The 18503-nt window shown below is 40.8% G+C and overlaps 2 protein-coding genes across 7 annotated transcripts in view; one reads left to right on the plus strand and one right to left on the minus strand.

Moving 5' to 3' along the window:
* LOC126354357 (peroxisomal leader peptide-processing protease-like) overlaps positions 1-18503 on the plus strand; it is a 1193162-nt gene that overhangs the window by 82786 nt on the left and 1091873 nt on the right. The gene's annotated exons all lie outside the window — the stretch shown is intronic.
* LOC126354358 (ion transport peptide) overlaps positions 8006-18503 on the minus strand; it is a 344314-nt gene continuing 333816 nt past the window's right edge. For 2 of the 4 annotated variants that reach the window (XM_050003939.1, XM_050003938.1), the window contains exons 2-3: positions 11033-11316; positions 8006-9522 (exon numbers count right to left, since the gene is read on the minus strand). In XM_050003939.1, coding sequence (XP_049859896.1) covers positions 9414-9522; positions 11033-11316 — 393 coding nt within the window. In that variant the 3' untranslated portion in view covers positions 8006-9413. Of the gene's footprint in view, positions 9523-10089; positions 10211-11032; positions 11317-11753; positions 12227-18503 lie in introns of those variants that run through there. The other 2 variants (XM_050003937.1, XM_050003936.1) reach the window with 2 other exon arrangements.

Genomic DNA, 18503 nt, shown 5'->3' on the forward strand with positions numbered 1-18503 from the left:
TTTCCTCTTCCTCAGTATACGACCATTTGATCGATTTTCCAATGTTGACTGCTCCTTCAGATGGCACGGTGATGAAGTTCTTGGCTTTTTAAGGGGATGAGTGGCTGAACATAAAAAACGTAGGATTTGTTTTTTGTTGCATGTAGGGTGGGCAACAGTTTCTGCTGCATGTGTTGATGTTTCAGCTGTCGGTCCTGCCACTGATGATTCTGCTGCTTTTGACGATGATGCTTCTCCTGCTGCTGAGACTGGTCCCATACCGGTACATGGAAGTTTGCTGTTCACTCTCTCCCTGTTCACAGTGATTTCATTTATCATTTTACACACAAAGTTTTTTCCTTCGTAATTTAGATCCGTTCCGTGTTTTGTATGCTGACATCTGTCCAATTTGCCTATATCAAGGACGCTACATTTTCCAAACAAAGAACACATTTGTTTTACTGTAATGTTAGTTTTTCGTATTTCTTTGTTGACTCACGATCGATACATTAGATCTTATCTGTGTGGTAACGTTGCAACTATTGTATTTCGATATTTGTCCTCAAACTCTGTACATGTAGGTTGCAAGTTAAAATCTTGTTTCACATTCATCTTTCCTAGGCCTTCTATGCTGTATTGGAGGTAGAGACCACATAAATAAGCATTCCGCATATTGTATTAGGTTGAATTCATTCAAAATACTTTGTCTTGTTCTAGGAAAGATTGGAAAGGGACCTCCTATAATTTTATTACCAAAGAGTTTAATAGGTAAAAAAGAAAACCAAACACACAAACGAACTTACATCTTTTACCTAACTTTCTGCATAGTCACCAACGTTCTCATCACATTTCTCGCATCGTGGTACCAGATTTAACTTCCGCATCTGTGACAAAGCGTTGGCTGGCCAGTAATGTGTTTATGGGACCCAACAGATGAAAGTCCGACAGTGGAAGTTCCGAACTGTATGGTGGATTCTGGAGCACCTCCCACCCAAATCCAGCGATTTTCTAACGAACAGGAAGAGCAACATAGGGTCAAGCGTTGTCATTAAGAAGTTTGACACCGTCATTATTAAATTTGTGGCGTTTGTCACCAAGGGTACGACGCAACTTAAACAAAGTTTTTATGTACGTTGAAGCATTCACAATGGTCCCGTGTGTAGCAGAATACACCAATAACACACCATGCACATCCCAGAACACTGTCACAGGGCAGTTTCCTAGCAGACTGAATCACTTTGGGTTTTTTTGTACTGGGAAACTAGCGTGTTTGTGCTCCATAGAGGCCTGCTTGGTTTCAGGTGTGCAGTGGTAGGCGCGCGACTCATCACAAGTGACGATTCCTCTCAGGAAGTCATGCCCTGCTGCGTGTTAAGTGATCCAGACTTCTCGTCATTTGTCTGATCCTTGTGGTCGTCTGTCAGGTTCTTAGGCACCCAACGAACACTAACTTTACGAAATTTGAACGCATCATGAACAACATCTGACACCGCACCATAGCAAATGCTGAACTGCTGCGATAAGGTTCGCACATGCACACAGTAGTTCAAAATTGCTGCTTCAGTGGCTCCGACATTCTCCGGGATTGCAGCTATTACCGACCGCCCGAAGCGTGATGAATCATTAAGGTTCACACTGCCCTCTTGGAAGAATGTACACAATTTGGGGACAGTGCTACAGTCCATACAGTTGTCCCCATACACGCCACGCGTGTCCCTGTGAATTTCACTCGGTTTATGCCCTTTGGCACACAAATATCGAATTACACTTCGCTGCTCCTCACGAGTTGATGACAGTAACATGCGCGCCATTTTTACTTCGTAGTTCAGGCGTCTCTCGCTTGTGCTGCACATGAAAACAAAATACGCTCTGTAGCATAAACTTCAAATTAAATCATCGTGAAATTTCAACGTTCCAGCTGCAATACCAGGGGAGAAAAAAAAGTGTTGTACGTTACTTTCCGATCCACCCTCATATCTTCAGGCTCGTAGTAAAAACATTGTAATTTACAACGGCAGTTTTTCTCCATCCCATGAGACTTTAATTTAATCTCCGTTTGTCTGAGATAAACGGCCATGATTTATTCTTTGCTTCGTTAGCTGGTGACCTGCTTCCATACTTTCACTACAGGCATCACTCATGAGCTCACCTTATATATCAAAATTTTTACAAAATTGCAGATACTTTAGTGCATTACACAAAAACCTACACATAAAAGCTTAATTTGCCCACAATATACACAATTACAACAATGTTTGATGAAAACTGTTTGTCAGGGCTGCAACCTATATAGTTATTTACTTTAAATACCAGCACTCACCCCCCCCCCCCCCCCCCCCAATGAACCATGGACCTTGCCGTTGGTAGGGAGGCTTGCTTGCATCAACGATACAGATAGCCGTACCGTAGGTGCAACCACAACGGAGTGGTATCTGTTGAGAGGCCAGACAAACGTGTGGTTCCTGAAGAGGGGCAGCAGCCTTTTCAGTAGTTGCAGGGGCAACAGTCTGGATGATTGACTGATCTGGCCTTGCAACATTAACCAAAATGGCCTTGCTGTGCTGGTACTGCGAACGGCTGAAAGCAAGGGGGAACTACAGACGTAATTTTTCCCGAGGGCATACAGCTTTACTGTATGGTTAAATGATGATGGCGTCCTCTTGGGTAAAATATTCCGGAGGTAAAATAGTCCCCCATTCTGATCTCCGGGCGGGGACTACTCAAGATGACGTCGTTATCAGGAGAAAGAAAACTGGCATTCTACGGATCGGAGCGTGGAATGTCAGATCCCTTAATCGGGCAAGTAGGTTAGAAAATTTAAAAAGGGAAATGGATAGGTTAAGGTTAGATATAGTGGGAATTAGTGAAGTTCGGTGGCAGGAGGAACAAGACTTCTGGTCAGGTGAATACAGGGTTATAAATACAACATCAAATAGGGGTAATGCAGGAGTAGGTGTAATAATGAATAAAAAAAATAGGAGTGCGGGTAAGCTATTACAACCCAATTGTATGATGAGATAAAAGAAATTATTCAGATAGTGAAGGGTGACGAAAATTTAAAAGTCATAGGTGACTGGAATTCGAGTGTAGGAAAAGAGAGAGAAGGAAACATAGTAGGTGAATATGGATTGGGGCTAAGAAATGAAAGAGGAAGCCGTCTGGTAGAATTTTGCACAGAGCACAACTTAATCATAGCTAACACTTGGTTCAAGAATCATAAAAGAATGTTGTATATATGGAAGAATCCCGGAGATACTAAAAGGTATCATATAGATTATATAATGGTAAGGCAGAGATTTAGGAACCAGGTTTTAAATTGTAGGACATTTCCAGGGGCTGATGTGGACTCTGACCACAATCTATTGGTTATGAACCGTAGATTAAAACTGAAGCAATTGCAAAAAGGTGTGAACTTAAGGAGATGGGACCTGGATAAACTGGCTAAACCAGAGGTTGTACAGAGTTTCAGGGAGAGCATAAGGGAACAATTGACAGGAATGGGGGAAAGAAATACAATTATTTGTGATAGGTGCTCTGAAATATCTATATGTTTAATATGTATTGCACTTTGGGTGTGTTGAGAGAAGATGATTTTTCAAGAGAATTATAAAAGAACGTGGTCGTAGCCATCATTACTTGTTTAATCACAAGGGCCACAAAGAGGCATGGCTGCAGGACTGGGATTTATATTGTCAAGGGGTGGGATGTAGGGGTCTGTGTCCAGTTAAGACAATGCAAAGCCTATACTCGTTATCTGTTTATCCATATGTGTCGCCAGTACCAGATTTCGACATGTGCTGCAGTGGCCCTCAGTCCATGATGGTAACTTGTGGTATTTCTCTATGTGGATGCATTTGGCGTGGTGCAGACAGGCACACTTGAAATACTTTGTGGGAGAGGTCTTCCACAATTTTTGCTTGTTTCAAATAAAGACGTTATTATTGCCTTCCTTGCTTCCCACTGTGCCCCATGTGATACAGTGATTTTTTATACATTATCTGGTAAAACATGTGCTATTGATGTTACTTTAGCCATGAGTAATGTGTGTGTACTATGTGTCTGCTCGAGTTTCGCTCAGCTGTTTACAATTCCCAGTAATCTTATAGTCTGACACTACTCCCGGCCAACCTGTAGTGACATCACACACTAACAATGCAGTGATAATTTCCTTGCTAACAATGCAGTGATAATTTCCTTGCAGTGAAAAGAAACATAGCAGGGGTGCATTTTTTGCATTGCACTAATTATTAAACATTAAACTATTCAGATATCAGTGTAGCAGGTTTGAATATTGCACAGTGTCGGTATTTGTTAAATAATAATGGTGTCATATTTTATCTGTGTCTTCTTAAAAAGTGGTAGAAAATTGACCAATTCGTAACAAATTGCTTCAAAACTGTAAATAGCATAATCCATTTACGTACATCTGCAGAATACCTTTGGGCATGGTACTCTGCTGGAAATTGTGAATATCGCCTGAAATTGCTGCTGCTGTTGTTGATTGAGTGACACACAAAGTACGAATGGTAGATTGATCCTATGTTACTGGGTACCCAAATAATGGTGGTGGTGGGCGGACCATTAATAATGCACTATGTTAGTGGGGGATGGAAGGCCGCCATTTTAGGTGGTAAATTATGAGTTAGAAAAGAAAAACCTCATTCCAGCTTGTTTAACATGTACAAATATCTCTTATTGTTGTGAAGTGAATCATCAGACGCTAGTTTATTTGTGTACTTTACTGCAATAATCGGGATTGCTGTAGTAAATGAAGTATTCCTCTGCAACAGTAGGCAGCAATGTATTGTATAATTTAGATTATTGTACACTGGGAAATGTATTTTTGCTTAACATTCTGATACATTCACTCATTAATGTTATTTGTAGCTAGTAGCAGAAATCTGCAATTTGTGTGGTCACTGTACAAGAGACAAAAACAATAACCAAGTAGACTTTGCGTTCTTGCCTGAATATCTTATGCAAGCAAGATTAACAAACAGCCTGCTGGAGACAACTGTTTCATTACAGAATGTAAAATACACTCATTCTTTGAGCGACTTCGTACCTGAAGGAGAATCAGTTGTTTTTCTAACAAAACGGCGTTCTATTAATTGTACGAGGTTTGTGTGTAGCTTCTGCAAGCAGTAGAGTAAAATACTTTAATGACCATAATTTTAATGTATTATGTCAAATTAGTATCAGATAGCGACTTTCGAATTTTAATTCATACTGTGGTCCATTTCACATCCCAGATGATTATCCTTCATTATACTGAATCATGTGTGAACAAATACTACTATAAAAATGTTAATGAATTCCTATGTTTTCTGTCATCAGCCAAATGTAATAACCTCATCCCAGATTAGTAAGCATAGCCCCTGATGATCATATTACTTTCATTGACTTTCACAGTTGCTAAGTATTCATTTGGTGCCATTCATCAGTCTATCAAATCATCCTCCACAGTTCCACTGACCAATGACGGTGTTGTCTGTAGCACTGTAAGCGATATTCTGCATTCATGTTCATGATAAGTGCCTGTTGTGCAGTTTGTGCAGTAGTTCAAGCATGAAAATGGAATCTGAATGTCTGCCAGCGTATCATTGTATAACTGACCTCTTAAAGTAATATGCCATGATGTACTCTCTAATGCATTGCACTAATGTACTCTTATTGTGTGCTTCATACAGTGTGCCTTAGATTTTGATAGATCTTGCCAGTTGTAGTTCCCATGTCTGTCAGAGTGACTGCATTAAGTGCATCATTGATCTTTGCACTTGACATTACATCACAAACAGTGTAGCTTTGTGAGTGTAGCTTCCGTGAAATCTCTCTGCCATAAGGCTTTGACATGTAGATCGCTACAGTCACTGGGACTGAGCGTTCCTTTTCCTTACAGATATTTCTGGGACACAAGATTTAGTTTTCCTTAACTGGAGGCCCATGATAAAGGTTTTTCAGCCCAATAATTATAAAACTGATCAGTGTATTAGGTTTGGTATAGTGTGTCTCCATTGTCAGAAAATACCAATCTATAGTTTCGTAGTAGGTCTCAGAAGTGAGTTAGAAACAGTAGGGTGTGATGAATGACTGAGTGTATTATTTTCAAAAGTGATACCTGTATCCCTATTGAAAAGTGCAGTGCAGTGTCCACAAGAGTATAACTAACCCATCTATATTAGGCTCCTTGCTTTAGAGTTTGTTAGACTATATTAGTTTGTCTATTTCTGCTCCCTAGACTTGCTGTTACGCCTGAAAATAAGAGGAAGTGATTCGCAGTTACACTTTCAATTATTCTTGAGAATTTAATTTTATTTTGCAAGTTCTGTTTTTGTGGAGATATTTTGAATTTTGTACTTAAGTTTCAACGCTTAATTACAAATAATTCTTAGCATTCAGTAGATTTATCTCTTGGATCTTATGCACTAATCGTTCTTTCTTGTCTACTCTATTATAATTCAAACCCAACTGAATTTACAGTAAACACAATTCATATTGCCGTATGAATCCAACTTGTAATCCACAGTATCTTTAGCAAAATTGTTCTTCTTATAAATTCACTCCATGCGTTCTGTTTCTCAAGTGTAATCCTGTCACGATGTAATTGCTCAAATTATTTTATACCAAAAGATACTGATACTGAATATAACTATTTGTGTCTAAATCACCTTGTGTACTTAGATCCAAACCCCAGTCTATTACACTATGTCCTGTTCATGATTAAAATGCCTTTGTCAGGAGTAAGTCAAAGTATGACACCAGTAGCTTTACGTACCTCAGTCCAAAGACCAATCAGCGCCTTGAGTGAAACTGATATCTACAAAATCTTGTATATGTACTCTCTAGTCTTTTAGAAAAATCAGTAACACTTTCCATCATGTGTATATACTGTCAGACTGCATGTATGTCAAATTATTTGTTCTAGCACCTTGTTGCTTTTAATATTGTCATCATATTTTTGCATAGGCCTCTATGCTCTCAGCCGAGAAGGGAGTACCTATCGTTATTAAAACATAGTTCTTCATATTAATTTGAATCCCTGTATTATGGGAGTAATAGCATATTCTAATACGAAAGTTTCTCCATTCTCTGACTTACCTTGATAACATTTATTGCTAGTGTGGGGAATGGTCATTAGCCATAAAAATAGCGAAATGTGTAATGAAAATAAAAAAATTATGTTGCCAGATAACTGTCATTGTAGAAAACAGTCTCCAGAACTGATTCTTTCGTTTCACTTTCTGGAATGAAATCATGTGTGTGTATGAAAAATATGTAGCTTCTTCATTCTTTACTTTATATAATCTTAGACTCTTGTATGGAATTTGAATCAGCTACATGGCATGTTAGAACAGTTGTCATGTGGGAAAAATCTTGGTCTCACTATAAATGCTTAATAGGTGAAAGTACACTCTTTGCAATACTGATGCAAATGATACCTTGTTTGGAGGTGATTATCTAAAATGAACTTAATAACAAATCTTTGAACCAGTTTTGCTAATATCGAATGTGACTTTTTAATTGCTGTCTTTAGACATCCTATGGTTTTTAACATTTCAGAGATGTAGTAAGTATTTCACCTTAAAACATTCACTAATTACATAACAGCAGTACATGATTAAATAAAGGTACTTATGACAGTTGCTGAAAATGTGTTCCATGTTTTTGTGTTATTATTGAACTGGCTGAATTACTCAATGACAAAATTATCAGTCATGGTATTTTTAGAACACTTCTTATATTTGAAAACTGCAAGTAACAATAACTTTGCAAGTGATATTTTACAGCATTAGCTTTGCATTTTAGCTCCTGTATTATATGTTCTTTGAGATTTTGAAATTTGTAGTTGAAATTCTTCACATCAGACTTTTAAGAAATTGCTCTGGTACAATTTTACTTTCCCAGTCTAATTATCCATTACCCTAGAGCCACTACAGCACTGTACTTAGTTTTCTTGCACTATGTAGTCTGAGAGAACCAGTTATGGTTTGGGGGAAGGGTAAAGTGTAGAGAAATAAAATCGAAATTAGCTTGAAAATATATATTTTTGGATTCAGTTAATTTTCCCAGACCAAAAATTGACAGATGTATTGTTCAGAAAATAGGCTCCAAAACATTTTCCAATTTTCCTTTTAGGTTTAAACAGACATGGTATATAACAAAAGCTTCAACGTAGTATGAAACATATAGGCACACTTTCTGTGGCTCACAAAGATGTTCAGATAAAAGAAGTTGACAGTCAATTGTACAATAAGCTTACAAGATTATATAAAAATATACACTAAACCCGTACTCTCTTCAAATCATAAAAAATTGTAATAAGTTAACATATACACAAAAGAATCTCTTTCCACATAAAATATGAACGAGTTGTAAAACTAAACTACTTCTGAAATAATTTAAGACACAATGCTAATCTAAAATAAGTATAAACACTCAAGACACACCTACTTGCACACAGGTAAACAAATGCTCCTCATATTCTTACTGACAGTGCTTTGCACTATGTTTGCAAATGTGTCAGAGCAGGAACTAGGCTATACTGCAGAGGTAATGTATACAAGGCAAGGTCTCTTCCTCATTGACACATAAGAATACTGATTATGGAATGATAGTGTGAAATACAAAAAACCAGTTTCCTGGATATATATTTCATTTTTACAAATCTTTTTAATACTGCCACAACACATCAGCTTTTAGCTAATAATTAACAAATCACATGATTTGCAGTATGTAGATGGTTTCATTAAATAATTTAATAAATGCATGATGAATAATACATTATAAGGAGTGTGACTACTAAGTGAATGAAGTACTATATTAAAAATAAATACATTAATACTTTTCAGCATCGTCATGGCATAATGCTTCACAAGATGCCACCAAAACTTCACTGATAGTGCAATGTCAAAGTTGCTCACGTGGTGAACAAAATAAAGACATTATTTAAAATCATATTCAATATTAATTTTTCAACATGAGATGACCATATTAATTCAATATATATGTTAAGTTTTATCACTATTTCTTCTTCGTTCCTGAGTGATATTTCTATAAGTTTGCTGTAAAATTTTGGAAATTTTATAACCAGATGTTGCTACAACAATATCGAGAAAAACAATAGGTGTGTTACTGTGTGCATTTGCAAATCATTCAGAAACAACTAATAAATAAGTGATTTAAATTATATATGAAAATATGACAGTCTGCATGATGAAATGAAAGTATGATGAAATCTCGTCCAGAACTCTCCATTATGAGCCCACGGATAGTGTACTCACAAAGTAATTAAAACATTAATGATGGCTCAGAGGCCAGTGCATCAACATAAAATCAATCAAACAAAAACAGATCTAACTCTTCCAACATATATTTTCAAAGACTAGAATGTTTCCGTAATTTATCTCCCAGCCTGCAGGGAGTTCTTGTGCAGTCTACTTCTTCCCCAGTATTTCCACCATTTGGTTAAATTTTTCTTCTTCATCAATCAGAAGTAGTGCCTGAAGACAACCTTTGAAGTATGGGCTCTTGAAACAGTCAGATCTGAAAAGGTAAACCAAGACTTATTTTAGACCAAATACAGATATTTTTCAGTCAAGTGCAATTTTGCTCATCTGTCAAACTGTTTTATTAGATTCCATGTGTGAGAATTTCAGAAAATTTTCGCTTTGAGATTTTAATCGTATTTTTCAGTGTTATTTAATTTCTGAACTATGTAACTGAATATTTGACATGATTTTATTTCAGGATGATATTAATTATTGTTTCACTTTTCCGTTACTGACACCACATTGTAGTCTTGATGATGATAAAGATTATTTTTTAACATACTATCTCGTAATGTTAGTGCTGGTTCATAGTACCTCGTAATGTTAGTGCTGGTTCTGTAGATATAAATTAGTAAGAGGTATAGATTTGTAGTGTTTATAGAAGCCTTCAGTATTACTATATAGTTAGTAAGTTATTTAATGAATTTTGATTTTAACTACATTATTTTCAGAAAAACTATTATTCTAGTTAAAGATTGTTTTAAGTAATTACTATTTAATGTTATTTTTGTAGTTAGAAAACGAAAAAAGGAAAAACAAAACAAAACAAAAAATAAAATACCTAAACCCCTGGCTCTGCCCCATGTATTTGTTTTATCCAAGACTGTATCTTATCCATGTCATCTTGGAGAAGTAGAACATCGATGCATCCTTTGAAGTAGTCAGATGTGAAACAGTCTTTCCTGTAATAATCAGACAAGTTAAGAAACACATATAATTTCAATGTTTTTTTTTTTTTGCATTTGTGTGTTTTAATTTTGTATTCTGAAGTGCAGTTAAGTATTGATTGTAATTGGAGAAAATATTATTTACACTAAACGAAATTTATTTTGCAACAGATCTCAAATTATTAATTATTTATTAACTTTATGAAAACATACAATTTCTGTAAAGTTTCATTAAAATATATACTATGAAACAATTAATAACAGAATATTCTGTAAAGAAAAGCATATATAACTTTTAATACAAAATGAAATATATAAATTACAATCAAGAATTTATAGATGTAAGAACTTTATAAACAGAAGCCGGGAGCAATTTCAGAAAAAACAGTGATAACAATGGTTGTTGACTTGAAACAAAAGGCACTACATCAGATTCATCAACGTTTTCTTTTTAAAACTGAACTATAAAGAACTCACTATTAATATTTGAATTATATACGAGGCATCAGTTACCTGCAGTATAAATGTTAATTTCATATTTCGCCCTGTCAGACAGACAACTAGTGTAGGTTGTGATAAAGTTTATGAATATTACGTGGAAAGGTATTATTATTTTTAATTTGGACCACGTTTTTTTCCTTTTGTGATGACACCATATTTTGTTCATTACTAAGCAGAAATAAAAACCAGTTCTAATTAAATTTCCTGTCATTTATAAGAAACGATTTCAATGCTGACAGAGCAGTCTGAATTTCCTGCTGGACAATTTAGATCGATTGTGCGCGTGAATTTTTTTTTACAACCAATTCGAGGCATTCTTGCCTCAGTTCAACCTACCTGCACAGAGAGTGGAGCTGAGGTTCGCGGAATAGGTTGTAGCAATCTTCGCAGATGCGGTCTAGGCGTGCAAAGATGCTCTTGTCGTAAACTCCTTTACACTGGATGTCGAAGAAGGACCTTTTGGCAAGGTGGTGTGGATCCAACGGGCTGGAAGCCGCCGTGGAAACGAGGCTAGCTACGACGAGGACGCAGAGGACGACCCCTGATAACCGCCACTGGAGATGTCGGCACGGAGCCTCTCCCTGCTGCTTCTGCTGCTGCTGCTGCTTCTGGTGGTGCATCTGCAACAATGACATTCCCACGATCAGTGCTTTTGTTGCTAGACGAAATGCAACAGGTGCCTGGCGTTGGCGACACATAGTGCTGAGCAAAACCAGCCACGGATGATTAGTTACGACAAACTGCAGGGAAAGGCACTGTATTATGGGTGGAATTTCGTAGTGGCCGACGTTAGATACCGTTCCTGAAAAACTCTTGTTCAAAAATATTAACTGTCTATGACACCAGCGGTGGGATCAAAGCAAGGACACTTAGAAAGCAACGATAATGTGGATTACTGCACAATTAGTACTTGCTCGATCGCGTGTCTATACACTGTGGTATGGTGAACTCCCGAGAAGAGCTGCAGGGAAATGAAACAACAACAAAGGATACAAAATAGTCATCTGCGTATTTCGGTATAACGGATAGAATCTGCAACGTAGATTCATTCTGCTACCTCATAACTTTCGCAGCCACTCCTTGAACAAATACAGCTGCGAGGCTCTTGTCACAGATTTGTAAATACAAATATCGAACGGATGTTTTTTTTTCGCACAAGCTGTCGCGAGTTTTCCTATTCAGTCACAACAACAAAAACAGAGACGACGAGAGAATCAGTTTGCACACGTCGGTGAATCGCGCGGCGATCCCGGACCGTGATCCTCGGCTACAGCTCTTATCGAGACACTCTGCGACTGGCACGACGACGCGCAGACGAAACGAGCGGAGCTCCTCGCGAGAGGCATGGCGCCCGGCGTGAGGTGTTCCCGAGCCCGCGGAAGTGCGTGTGCGTTTGCGGAGCGGCGAGCGGAGGCGGCCGGAGACCGCGCCGAGCTGCGCTGAGGCACGTGGTGGGACTGGCGCGCCGCTGCGGAGTGCCTGCCCGAGCCGGCCGTGGCCCTGTTGGCCGACCGCCGGCTGAGCCCGCAGCGCCGTCATTCCGCCTCGTTAGCCAGAGGATGTGCGCTCGTTAGGGCCGGGCCGACACGGTGCCTCGCGAGTGCCTTCAGCGCCCACTGCCGGGCCAGCGCACCAGGTTCCCGACACTTGCCGATACCTCACAAAGGAGCTCACAGTTCCGAGCACTTCGTTCGTGTCTCGCCAGCAGATTAGGTCAAGGCGTACGATTTCCGCTGTTCACATAGCACAGAGAACTTGCCCGCCCAAAGACAAAACAGGGCAGTTCAAAAAGAATAAAACGATTACAAACAGCTGTAACTACTCAGTGCATTGCGATGCATCGATAACAATTACAGAACATGTAAAAGAAAATTCGTTGTTTTTATGGATACACTACTGGCCATTAAAATTGTTACACCAAGAAGAAATGCAGATGTAAACGGGTATTCATTGGACAAATATATTACACTACAACTGACATGTGATTTTATTTTCACGCAATTTGGGTGCATAGATCCTGAGAAATCAGTACCGAGAACAACCACCTCTGGCCGTAATAACGGCCTTGATACACCTGGGCTTTGAGTCAAACAGAGCTTGGATGGCGTGTACAGGTACAGCTGCCCATGCAGCTCCAACACGATACCACAGCTCATCATGAGTAGTGACTGGCGTATTGTGACGAGCCAGTTGTTCGGCCGCCATTGACCAGACGCTTTCAATTGGCGAGAGATCTGGAGAATGTGCTGGCCAGAGCTGTCGAACATTTTCTGTATCCAGTAAGGCCCGTACAGGACCTGCAACATGCGGTCGTGCATTATCCTGTTGAAATGTAGGGTTTCGCAGGGATCGAATGAAGGGTAGAGCTACGGGTCGTACACACATCTGAAATGTAACGTCTACTGTTCAAAGTGCCGTCAATGCGAACAAGAGGTGACCGAGACGTGTAACCAATGGCACCCCATACCATCACGGGGGGTCATACGCCAGTATGGCGATGACGAATACACGCTTCCAATGTGCGCTCACCGCGATGTCGCCAAACACGGATGCGACCATCATGATGCTGTAAACAGAACCTGGATTCATCCGACAAATTGACGTTTTGCCATTGCTGCACCCGGGTTCATCGTTGAGTACACCATCGCAGGCGCTCCTGTCTGTGATGAAGCGTCAAGGGTAACCACAGCCATGGTCTCCGAGCTCATAGTCCATGCTGCTGCAAACGTCGTCGAACTGTTCGTGCAGATGCTTGTTGTCTTGCAAACGAACCCATCTGTTGACTCAGGGATCGAGACGTGGCTGCACGATCCGTTACAGCCATGCGGATAAGATACGTGTCATCTTGACTGCTAGTGGTACGAGGCCGTTGGGATCCAGCACTGCGTTCCGTATTACCCACCTGAACCCACCGATTCCATATTCTGCGAACAATCATTGGATCTCGACCAACTCGAGCAGCAATGTCGCGATAAACCGCAATCGCGATAGGCTACAATCCGACCTTTATCAAAGTCGGTAAAGTGATAGTACGCATTTCTCCTCCTTACATGAGGCATCACAACAACGTTCCACCAGACAACGCCGGTCAACTGCTGTTTGCGTATGAGAAATCGGTTGGAAACTTTCCTCATGTCAGCTCGTTCTAGATGTTGCGTCCGTCGCCAACCTTGTGTGAATGCTCTGAAGACCTTATCATTTGCATATCACAGCATCTTCTTCCTGTCGGTTAAATTTCGCGTCTGTAGCGCGTCATCTTCGTGATGTAGCAATTTAAATGGCCATTAGTGTACTTTATACACTGAGGTGACAAAAGTCATAGGATAGCGACATGCACATATAGAGATGGCGATTGTATCGTACACAAGGTATAAAAGGGCAATGCGTTGGCAGAGCTATCATTTATTCTTAGGTGATTCATTTGAAAATGTTTGCGACGTCATTACAGCCGCACGACGGGAATTAACAGACTTTGAACGGGGAATTGGAGTTGGAGCTAGACGCATGGGACATTCCATTTCGGAAATCGTTAGGAGATTCAGTGTTCTGTTATCCACAGTGTCAGGAGAGAGCAGCGAATACCAAATTTAGGATATTACTTCTCACCAAGGACAACGCACTTACCGACCGAGAGTAGCGTCTTTTGCGTAGAGTTGTTAGTGCTAAGAGGCAAGCAACATTGCGTGAAGTAACCGCAGAAATCAATGTGAGAAATTCGACGAACGTTTGCGTTAGGACAGTGCGTCGAAGTTTGTCATTAATGAGCTGTGGCAGCAGACGATCGACGCTAGTGCCTTTGCTAACAGCACGACATCGCCTGCAGCGCCTCTCCTAGGTTCGTGACCGCACCAATTCGACCCTAGACGACTGGAAAACTGTGGCCTGGTCGGATGAGTCCCAATTTAGCTCGGTAAGAGCTGATGGTAGGGTTCGAATGTTTCACAGAGCGCACAAAGTAATGGATCCAAATTGTCAACAAGGCACTGTGCAAACTTTTTCATAATGTGGAACCACACTCATAATATATTTCTTTAAAGTCTGTACCGCCATTAGACTGTTGTTTATTTACAGTGTTACATTTACACTTACACAATCGTGATTTCTGCTTCAAAGTGCCATTATCAAGTGTTTTAAGTGTTATAAATTGCTTAAGATGGCATACGGTCGTATTAAAATACACTATTAGACACATTGTCTGAGAGGCTACATATCTAGCTGAGCTTACTGCTTTGCTTCATTACTCAAGATGGTGTTCGCAGAATGAAACAACAGTCTAATGGCGGTACTGACTTTAAAGAAACTGTGCAAACTGGTGGTGGCTCCATGGTGGTGTGGGCTGTGTTTACAGGGAATGGACTGTTCCTCTGGTCCAACTGAAGCGATCATTGACTGGAAATGGTTATGTTCAGTTATTTGGAGACGATTTTCAGCCATTCGTGGCCTTCATATTCCCAAACTAAGATGCAATTTTTATGGATAACAATGCGCCATGTCACTAGGACAAAATTGTTCGCAATTAGTTTGAAGGACATTCTGAACAATTCGAGCGAATCATTAGGCCACCCATTTCGCCTGACATGAATTCCAATGAATAATTATGGGACATAATCGAGAGGTCAGTCCGTGCACAAAACCCTCCACCGGCAACACTTTCGCGATTACGGACGGCTATAGAGGCAGCATGGCTCACTACATCAGCAGGGCCTCCCAACGACTTGTTGAGTTCATGCCACGTCGATTTGCAGCATTGTGCCGGGCAAAAGGACGCCCAACACGATTGGGAGGTATCCCATGACTTTTGTCATCCCAATGTATATCAAGAACGAGGTCCCCCCGGTCCATGAAAACAACACATGACCTCTAGTACCGTAAGAGAAACTCAATAGATCTAATGAGTAGCATACTGAGTACCTTCTTCGTCAATATCCGTTGGGGAGTTAATGAAATTCGATCGTCGACTCATATCTAATGAGGATGACAGCCCTATGAAGAGTTCGTTTCGTCAACTAAGGTGGGGTTGTTTTGGGGGGAGGAGACCAAACAGCGAGGTCATCGGTCTCATCGGATTATTGAAGGACGGGGAAGGAAGTCGGCCGTGCCCTTTCAAAGGAACCAACCCGGCATTTGCCTGGAGCGATTTAGGGAAATCACGGAAAACCTAAATCAGGATGGCCGGACGTGGGATTGAACCGTCGTCCTCCCGAATGCGAATCCAGTGTGCTAACCACCTCGCTAGGTGTCAACTAAGGAATGGCCACTTTGAGTAGTCTATTTGTGACACCATTACGTACTACGCGAGGAATATATCCGTGATATCTTTCGAGCGTCACTTTATGTTTAATGTGGTTATCTTCCAACCGAGACGCAGATCCGGCCATCCGCCCGGCTGCTTGCGCGTACAACCGGACGCGCAGGTTGGTCTTTCTTGGCCTTTTTTCCGGCTTGCTTCTTTCTGCACGGCCGCCGCGACCACCGGGCAGCTGGCCGAGCACCTGGCCGGCCCGGCCACCCGTGCAAAACGCCCCAGGCGAGCGGCTTACTTTCAAAGGGCGAGCGCCGGGGCTTAATTGTAGCTGCGCGCTCGCTCCGCAAAAATCGCCGCTCGTAATCACGGGCCTCCGACGTTGGCCGCACATGAGAGGCGATTGCCGGCATAATTACAGATCGGCGGAGCCGATGCGATGACTTCATTCGATGCTCGTTTGAGTGGACGGCACTGTGAGTGTGGTCTAGCAACTCAGACTGCCTGGCGCTCCTTTACAAAGCCCACCCCGCGCGCTTCTTCACACTAATTATATTCCGGTTCCCTTTTGCGGGTACTAGAATATAATCTCCCCGTTCCTGTTCCACCACTTATCCGCGGTGCAAGCCTTCTCTGTCGACTTGCTTATTTAAGCTGGTAATGGTTACCACAGGTTTTATTCCGCACCCTACCTTCCTTCCCTGGCGTCGCCTTTTCTTCCACTCTGTTTCTCTTCGCTTTCGCTGTTAATTACCGGCGGACAGGTTCCCCCCGCCGTCCATCACGCTAGTTAGCGGTCTGATACCTGCAGGTGTGTGAGTGCAACCTAAGGAGAAGGCTGCCTGCAGTAAATAGCACCGGAGCTGCCGACAAGTTCTTCCAAATGATCGCCACAAAAACCTTGCCCACATGAAGGAATTGCGATTACAATGTATTTGTATGTGTAATTATGACTGATAAGTGAAACTGACGACATTGGAGCGAACAGTTGCTTATTGCCAGACAATGTCCTAAGAATATTGCTTGCACAAAAAATGTTCGCATTATGTTTCTTGATTTTTGTTTGTTTGACCTCCTCCTTCATTTCTTCGAGGTTTTCGTTCCTTGGAGTATTTTTCGACAATAAAATTTAGATATGATTTTAATGTCCTAAGAGAGGAGAGAAAGAAGATGAGCATATCGTAGTTACATTTTGAAATTTGTGATGCTGTCCTCGTCCCGTAAAAAGTCACCACATCACACACCCATCTAACGGATTAAACTTTATATCTATTCGGTGTCCAGTTGAGAGTTCAAACACACAGTCTTTCCATATTGATAATGTTTGTCCGTAACGAAAGATCACGCTAGGCGCTCATCCGTATTATAACGCTGATAACGTTCATAAATGCCCATAAGTTTTCAGGAGACGGTTGTTGCTGTTTTTATCGGCCTGTAATGCTGTATGACAAATCACTTGCTTTAGTGGATTGGAAATAACAGCTAAGCAGTTGCAAAATACAGGTGCACTAAACCTTAACGATGATTCCGAGAGTTTTAAAACTATCTTCTTCAAAAGGTATTGTATGTAGAATCGCGTATTATATATATCCGATGTGGGAGTCGTCTATTCTGCCCATTTAATCACCATTTAAAAACGTGCTTTTAATCTAGCAGGTCTCTACTGTACGGCTTTGCCTTACGACTTTTTATATTCCACACGTTTTACTGTGGATCCAACAACGGTGTCCATTGTAATGTGTGGTATTTTAAAAAGTTGTAAGAGAAAGCCCCACTTTTAAATTATGTATTTTAAATGGAAATTAAGTGGATGAGATTCACATGTACTGAACACAGTCAACTACTTACCCCACACCAGATATAGATAATATGTGATTCTACGTGCAGTACTTTCTGAAGAAGACAGTTTTAAACTGTTGAAACCATGTTGAAGGTTCAATAAACCTTAATTTTGCAACTGGTTGGCAGCTATTCCCAATCGGTTGAAGCTCTTGCATGCTTGCTGAAGCGCAGCCATGTTTAAAATATGACAAATCACTTGCTTTTTGTCAATTGAAATAAAAGCAAGTTCTGATTTGTGTTCCCACGGCGTACTTCTTTTCTCACCGAATGAGCTGTAGATTTCTCAACGATCTCCAGGTGGACAGAATCTGACAACTTGAGAGAATTGGTTTGTGCACATCCTGCCATAACGGGAACGCAATGGCAATGAGAGCAATGAAGTTTAGAGTCTAATATCATGTAGATATCGAGAGAATGAGATGTGGGATGCTAGCGTACACTGGAGAAGACTGCGTGCCCAGCTGTAAGGAGCTATCCTGACATTGGAGTGATTCAAGAAAATCACCGAAAAACTAAATCCAGTGAGCCAGACACGAATATTGCGTAATCACTGCACCACTGCTCGACCAGGGGAAAGGCACGCATTATGAAACACATTATTAGTCCCTGGCGCACAAAAGACAGCGGCCTTCGTCGAGGAGGAATAAGGACATTGCAGCGAGTAAGGTAGACGTAGATGAGAGTAGGCGAGCAAAGGCCTGTGGGCTGTGCAACTGGCTCGTA

The sequence above is a fragment of the Schistocerca gregaria genome, chromosome 3 (assembly GCF_023897955.1).
Source record: "Schistocerca gregaria isolate iqSchGreg1 chromosome 3, iqSchGreg1.2, whole genome shotgun sequence".
Lineage (NCBI taxonomy): Eukaryota > Metazoa > Arthropoda > Insecta > Orthoptera > Acrididae > Schistocerca > Schistocerca gregaria.